Source organism: Elephantulus edwardii, unplaced genomic scaffold (genome assembly GCF_000299155.1).
Source record: "Elephantulus edwardii isolate Elephantulus edwardi_28Jun2011 unplaced genomic scaffold, EleEdw1.0 scaffold00060, whole genome shotgun sequence".
Lineage (NCBI taxonomy): Eukaryota > Metazoa > Chordata > Mammalia > Macroscelidea > Macroscelididae > Elephantulus > Elephantulus edwardii.
This window is the reverse complement of record NW_006399810.1, coordinates 13374659-13382704: the sequence shown is the minus strand read 5'-3', so window position 1 is coordinate 13382704 and position 8046 is coordinate 13374659. Positions and strand designations below refer to the sequence as shown.

The 8046-nt window shown below is 37.9% G+C and overlaps 1 protein-coding gene across 1 annotated transcript in view; it reads right to left on the bottom strand.

Moving 5' to 3' along the window:
* WDR60 (WD repeat domain 60) overlaps window positions 1–8046 on the bottom strand; it is a 290279-nt gene that overhangs the window by 149858 nt on the left and 132375 nt on the right. The window contains exon 6 of the mRNA XM_006887691.1: window positions 2717–2802. Coding sequence (XP_006887753.1) covers window positions 2717–2802 — 86 coding nt within the window. The remainder of the gene's footprint in view (window positions 1–2716; window positions 2803–8046) is intronic.

The following is an 8046-nucleotide window of genomic DNA, read 5'->3' as shown; positions in this document are numbered from 1 at the left end:
AAAAAAAAACCAGAAGGAAAAACATTACCTGCATATAAATCTAATTATCTCTGGATTTATGTGCCATTTAAAACAGTGCTTTCAAGCTAGCAGAAAATATCACTTTAGCATCAATAACATACTCATATGGCTTATGTATAATATGTAATTATAAGATTTCATGTTCCAAGTGCCAGGCAAATACTTTCTTAAGCCACTTAACAATTACTTTGGTTAGCCATCCTTCAAATGAGAATGCTGTAGCAGGTGGCTTTCATTTGCCATACTGAATTCTTTGACAGGAACCAGAAAGAATCTCCTCTCCAGACTTCTTCCTGGGTGATATAATCGTGCTTCTCTTTTTGTCAGTGTTGTGTACTCATTCCTTTCAGGTGATTGACTGTGTCTAAGGAAGCTTGATAGAGGTGAATCTTAGGTGCATTCTTTTGATGAGATGTCTCTTCTTCAATATGCCTTGGACAGAGTTCTGGCAATGTGAATTATATCTCCGGCATCAAGCCTGCTACTGTCGTTAGCTCCTGTCGAGTCTACAATATGTTAAGATGCAGTAGGACGTGTCAAGCTTCCACATTTCAACTCAGCTTCTTTTTTCAGGATTTACGTAATGGAAATTTCTTTTTGGTCCCTGAATGTGACACATGATTTCAGTGCTTTATGCGTGTCTATGGGACCCCTTCACCATTGCCACTTATATCAGCCTGATTTCCAATATCCAGGACATTTGCACTCTAGGCTGAAAAGGCTTGAGAATGTGTTCCTGAGGCAGAACCTAGGTTCTGCAAACAATAGCATACGTAGTTGTTAACTGAAAGGCTGGATGCTCAAGTCTACCCAGAAGCATCTGAAAAGAAAGACCTAGAAATCTACTTGTGGAAAAAAAACCACCACCAACAAACAAACCAAAAAAACCCCACTGCCATTGAAAACCCTACGGAAAACAGATTTACTACAGTGCACAAGAGATTTTCATGAGCTAAAATCACCTCAATAGCAAATATATATATATGTTTATACAAGGTCTAAATAATACAATATCTTGTTGGCTAGAATGTATAAATGACACATAATTATATGATTAAAAACACACGTATATGAATACTTAGACACATCTCTATGTATATTCTGTTTCTCTGGAGATTATATATACACAATGTATAAACATCATACATATCTATGATAAGGTATTTGACTGTGATCACAACAAAATGTGGCTAACTAAAAATAATGGGAATCCCAGAACACTTGATTGTGAAACCTACACTTGGACCAGGAGGCAATATTCAGAACAGAGCAAGGAAACACTGCATGGTTCAAAACAGGGAAGGGTGTGCACTAGGGATGTGTCCTATCTCCATACCTTATCAATCTAAATGGAGAAAAGATCATCCAGAAGGCTAGGCTCTATGAGGAGGAATGGGGCATCAGGATTGGAGGAAGACTCATCAACAATCTGTGTTATGCAGATGACACAACCCTCCTTGCTAAAACTGAGGAAGCACTTGCTGCAAAAGGTCAAGGACTACAGCCTTAAATAGGGATTGAAGCTCAACATCAAGAAAACAAAGATTCTCACCACTGGGCCAAATGGCAGGATCATGATAGATGGTGAAGAGACTGAGACTGTTAACAGCTTTAGTGTGCTTCGTTCCACAATCAACACTTCTTGGTATCAGCAGCCAAGAAATCAAAAGACAAATTATACTGGGAAAGACTTCGGTCAGGGACCTCTCCAAAGTACCAAAGAGCAACAATGTCAGTCTGGAGACTTAGGTGTGCCTGATACAGGCCATAGTTTTCACAACTTGCTATGCATCAGAAAGCTGAACAATAACTAGGGATGACAGAAGAACTGATGCCTTTGAGCTGTGGTGCTGGAGAAGAGTATTGAATGGACTGCTAGGAGAATACACAGGTTCGTCCTAGAGGAGGTGAAAGAGGATGCTCCTTGGAAGCAAAATTCTGAGGTGTTATCTGACATACTTTGGGCATGTTGCAAGGAAGGGACCAGTCCTTGGAGAAGGACATCATGCTTGGGAGAGTGGAAGGACAGCGCAAGAGAGGAAGACCCTCGATAAGATGGACTGATTAAGTGATTGGGGTAATGGGGATAGGTGTGTCAGAGAAAGAGCAGGGTTCAGAGCTGTTGAACATAGGGTCACTACAAGCCCCACAAAACACCAACAACAAGCTCTGGCAGCCTAGTGGCAAGAAGCTGCACTGCAATCTCAAAGGAAAAGGTTCAAATCCACCAGCTGCTCCATGGGAAGACGATGGGCAGTCTCCTTCCCTACAATTAACTGCCTCTGAAAACACACCAGAGGATCTGCTATGGGTCGTTTCTGACTGTACAGTACACAACAACAATTATTTATATATACTGTCAGTCAGTCAGTAAATTAAAAAAAGAAACCAGGTGGCAGGATTTAAGTAACAACATTTTTAATAGTATCTCTGACTGAGGATCCGGTGGCTTTTGCTTTGTTCTCAATATTTAATTGTACTTTCTAAATTTTCTAAAAAACAGTATCTTTGAAATAAAGGAAAAATCAAAATATGATTGTAAAGGGAAAAGAAGATGTCAATATATAGTGCTTGAGATCATGACTAGGCCTTAAAATCTGTTTTAAGGAATGTTCTAAAAGTGTTTTTAATAATAATGATTAAATGTCCTTCACTGTTGCAGGATCTGGGAAATGTGACTTTGAGTTTCACATACCTTTCTTTCTCGATATCTTCTTTCTCTCTCTTCATCTCTTTCTAAGTCACCTCTTTTTTCTTTGTCTTCAACTCTTACTTTACTTACTACAAAATAAAATTTTAAAAAAATAAAATAAAAATATTTTCATATATCAAAAAGATCATCAAGGATATTATTTCAGTCTTTATGTCTTTGCAAACATGTTTATGAGAATATTTTAAAATATTTTCTTCAATTAAATTATCTAATCTCGTGATTGAAAAGTACTAAAGTACTGAAATTTAAAATGGAATTTATAAAAAGAAATGAGCAACTCCCCTGGAGGGAAATTGCTGTAGATGATGAACTAGCCAAACACCAACAACAACAGACTTTAGGAGAGGAGGCCACAATGAGGTGACAGACTTCCTCCCAGATGAGGCTCACCAGGTGCCAGGGAAGGAAGAGCCTGCAACCCACCTGGAGAAAAACAATTCCATCAATATCATGCCTACAAGAGATACATCTGAGAAATGAAGAGGAAGACAGACTCAAAATCAAAGCCTGAGGGAAAAAAATACAACAAGTAAATGGCAACTTCAAAAAAGAAGGAGTAGCAATACTAATCTCTGATAAAATGGGCTTCAGAATGAAAACCACCATAATGAATAAGGAAGGACATAACATACTGATTAAAAGCACAACAGATCAAGAAGACATAACCTTGGTCAATATTTATGCACCTAATGATAGACCTGCAAAACACGTAACAATAGTTACAGAATTGAAGAAAGAATTAGACAAAAACCCAATAGTGATAGGAGACTTCAACACACTACAACCATCAAAAGACAGGTCAACTTGAAACAAAGATGTAACAGATCTAAACTATACAATCAACCAACTTGATCTTATGGATGTACTCAGGACATTGCACCCAAGTAAAGCTCAACATATTTTCTTCTCAAGTGCACACGGTACATCCACCAGAATCTATCACATATTAGGGCACAAAGCAAGCCCCAACAAATTAAAAAACATTGTAAGTATCTTTTCAGGCCGCAATGAAATAAAATTCATGACCTAACTCAACATCTCCATAAAAAAAAAAAGAGAGAGAGAGAATAACAACCTTATGCCACAGCCTCTAGAAGAAAGAAAATTGTAAGGACAAAGGCTAGAAGAGAGAAATACAAGTGAAATCATCAACAAGATCAGGAAGTGATTATTCAGAAAGGTCAGCAAAACAATTGGCAAACTTAATAAAAGAGAAGAAACAAATAAATAACTCTAATTAAAAATGACAGAAGTGGCATCACAACAGAACCAGATGAAATTAAACCAATAATAGAATATTATGAAAAGCTATACTCTGATATATTTGAAAACTGAGAGGAAATGGACATATTCCTTGAAACTCACACCCCACCCAGATTGATATGGACAGATGTTCAACAGTTGAACAGGGCCATCACAAAAGAAGAAATTGAGCAGGTCATAAAAAGATTCCCCACCAAAAAAAGTTCTTGCCCAGATGGCTTTGCAGCTGAATTCTACTAAACTTACTATCAGCAATTTTACATAAATTATTTCAAAAATAGAAAAATAAGGAACACTTCCAGAGTCTTTTTCTGAAGCAAGCATAATCCTAATATCAAAAACAGGTGAGGACACTGCCAAAAAAGAAAACTATAGATCCTTATATCTCATGAATATACATGCAAAAATACATAACAAAATTCTGGACAATAGAATCCAATAGTACATCAGAAAAATAATTCTTCGTAACCAAGAGAGATTCATAACAGGTATGCAAGGATGGTTCAACAGAAGAAAAACAATCAACATAATTCATCACACTAGCAAAGCAAAGAACAAGAACCACATGATCTTATCAACTGATGCAGAAAAGGCTTTTGACAAAATTCAGCACCCTTTCCAGATTAAAGAACTCAACAAAATAGGAATAGAATGGAATTTCTGCAACATAAGAAAAAGTATACATGAAAAACCAAGATCCAACACCATTCTCAACAGTAAAATGACTAAATACATTCTCCTTGTGAACTGGGACCAGAAAAAAAATGCCCACTTTCAGCACTCCTATTCAATATTGTATTGAAAGTACTTGCTAGGGCAGTATGACCAGAGAAGGAATTCAGAGGCATTCAGATTGACAATTATGATAAAATTGTTGCTATATGCAGATGATATATTAGTGTACACAGAAAACCCCAAGGATTCAACCAGAAAAATGTTATACCTAGTAGACCAATTATATAGAGCTGGAGGATTTAAGATCAATATTAAAAAATAAGTAGGGCCTGCCAGTCATATCTCCTTTCATGTAGAGAGGTCTAGCCCTTTGAAGATAGAAATTTCTAATAAATTTATCATTACTATTTTACCCTAAAAAAAAATCGGGGGGATTTCTCTACAGTAACAAAGAAAACACAGATAAGGAAACTAAGAAAGCAGTATTATTTACAATAGCCAAATATAAATTTTAAAACTTAGGAATAAATCAAACTAGAGACACAAAGAACCTTTATAAAAAAAAAACATTACTGTGAGAAACAATAAGAGACCTACCTAAATGGAAAAATGTTTCCTGTTATAGTTAAAATGACAGTCCTTCCAAAAGCATTCAATCTGCTCAATGCAGTGCCAACACAGACAGCTAACTCATTTTTTAAAAAAGAGATAGGAAAAACAATTGGCAAGTATATTTGGAAAGAGACTCTAAGTATGCAAGGCACTTATGAAAAACAAAAATGAAGTGGGTGGCATAGCACTCTCTGGTCTCAAAAATCAACTACAGAGCCGTAATACCCAAAACAGTACAGCATTTGTATAATAACGTAATATAGACCAATGGAACAAAATCAAGGACCCATAAATTAACCCATCTAGCTATGTTGTTTGTTGTGAGGTGCTGTCAAGTGAAGTGTAACATATAGCGACCCTATGAACAAAAGATCTGAACCCAGTCCTGTCCTGCGCCATCCTCATACTTCCTGACAAACAAGAGCCCACTCCAGCAGTCACTGCAACAATCTACCTGGCTGAGGATTTTCCTCTCCTTCAGTAACCCTCCACTCTTCCCAACATCATGTCCCTCTCCAAGGAATAACACCTCCTAGCAATATGTCCAAAGTATGTGGGGCAAAGACTGATCATTCTTGCCTCCAAAGAGCACTCTGGCTGCACCCTCTCCAAGACTTATTTGTTCGTTCTCTTGGCCATCCATGGGATATTTAGTGCTCTTCCTCCAACACCACAACTCAAAGGTGTCAATTCTTTTTCTGTCATCCTTATTAGGATGCATAGTAATCAGAAAGATTGTGGCCAGAATCAGACACACCTTAGTCCTCATAGTTATGTCACTAATAATTTGGAAAGGTCCCTCACTGCAGATTTTCCCAGTGAAATGCATCTCCTTATTTTCTGACTGCTCGTACCAAGGTTGTGAATTGTGGATCCAAGCAAGATGAAGTTGTTGACAGTTTCAATCTCCTCTCTATCCATCATGATACTACCTATTGGTCCAGTGGTAAGAATCGTTGTTTTCTTGATATGGAGATGTAATCCAAACAGAAGGCTGCATTTCTTGATCTTCTGCTATAAGTGCTTCAAGTCCTCCTCACTTTCAGCAAGCAAGGTTATGTCATCTGCATAATGCAAGTTATTGATAAGTCTCCCTCCAATCCTGCTGCCACATCACATTCCTCTTCATAGAATCCAGCTCCTTAGATAATTTGCTCAGCATATAGATTGAACAGGTATGGAGAGAGAATACAACCATGACACACTCCCCTTCCAGTTCTAAGCCATGTAGTGCTCCCCTGCTCCATTCTTACAACAGCCTCCTGATCCAGGTATAGGTTCCTCTTGAGCACAATCAAGGGCTCTGGGATTCCCACTCTTCTTCTCTATGTCAGCCACAACTTGGCATGCACAGAATTAGTGTACCAGAAAGAACAGATTGCCACTAAAAAATTTCAGGAAGTACCATATGAATAGGAGCCAATGGCAATGAAAGAGGAATAGGAAGCTGCATTGAAGGCATTGGTAAAAAATAAGGCCCCAAGAATCGATGAGATACCAACTGACTTGTTTCAATTAACAGAGGCAGCCTTGGATGCACCCACCAGTCGATGCCAGAAAATCTGGAGAATTCCTGTCTGGCCAATGGATTGGAAGAGGTCCATATTTGTTCCTATTCCCAAGAAGGGTTATCCAATTTAATGTGGAAATTATCAAACAGTATCACTGTTATCACATGGAAGCAAAATACTTTGAAGATCATTCAAAAACGGCTCAAAAAGTACACAGATAGGGAATTACTAGAAGTTCAAGCGGGATTTAGAAGAGGCCATGGGACCAAGAATATCATTGCTAATGTCAGATGGATCCTGGCTGAAAGTAAGGAATACCAGAAAAATGTCTATTTGTGCTTTTTTGACTATGAAAACACATTTGACTGTATGGATCATGACAAGTTGTGGCATCTACCTATGGTCATCTGGTATTTGACAAAGAAACAAAAGCTATCAAATGGGAGAATAACAATCTCTTCAACAAATGCTGCTGGCAAAACAGAACTGCTACCTGCAGAACTCTGAAGCAGGATGCTCATTCTCACACCATATACAAAGATTAACTCAAGGTGAATCAGAGACCTGGGGTAAAGACTAAAATCATAAAGATCATAAGAGACATAATGGAAGAAGAGTTAGAAGACCTAGTCTATGGTGTAAATAAGCTGGCAAGCACAGCCAGAAATGCACATCCAGAAGAAGCTAACATCGACAATGAGATCGTTCGAAGATTAAATCCTTGTGCGCATCAGAAAACTTTTCTAACAGAGTGAAAAGAAAACCTGCTGACTGTGAAACGACATTTGGCAATGACATCTCGGACAAGAGCCTCTTAACAAAAGTTTACAGAATCCTACAGAGCCCCCAAAAGAAACAGACTGATAACTTGATCATAAAATGGGCATGGAAAGACTTAAGAAATTCAGATAGCCAGCAGACATATGAAGAAATACTCAAAATCATATGACGAAATACTCAAAATCACTGGCAATCAGAGAGATGTAAATCAAAACCAAATGAGATACTATCTCACTCCAGTGGCAATGACAAAGTTTAATAGGGCATCAAGCAATAAATGCTGAAGAGGATGTAGAGAAACTGTAACTCTCATACACAGTTGGTGGGAATGTAAAATGGTACAACCACTCTGGAAGGCAATTTGGCATTTCTACAAAAAGCTGAACAAAGAAATGTCACATGAGTCAGCTATTCCATTGCTGGAATAATCCCTAGGAAAAGAGAACAGAGATGCAAGCGGAGATTTGTACA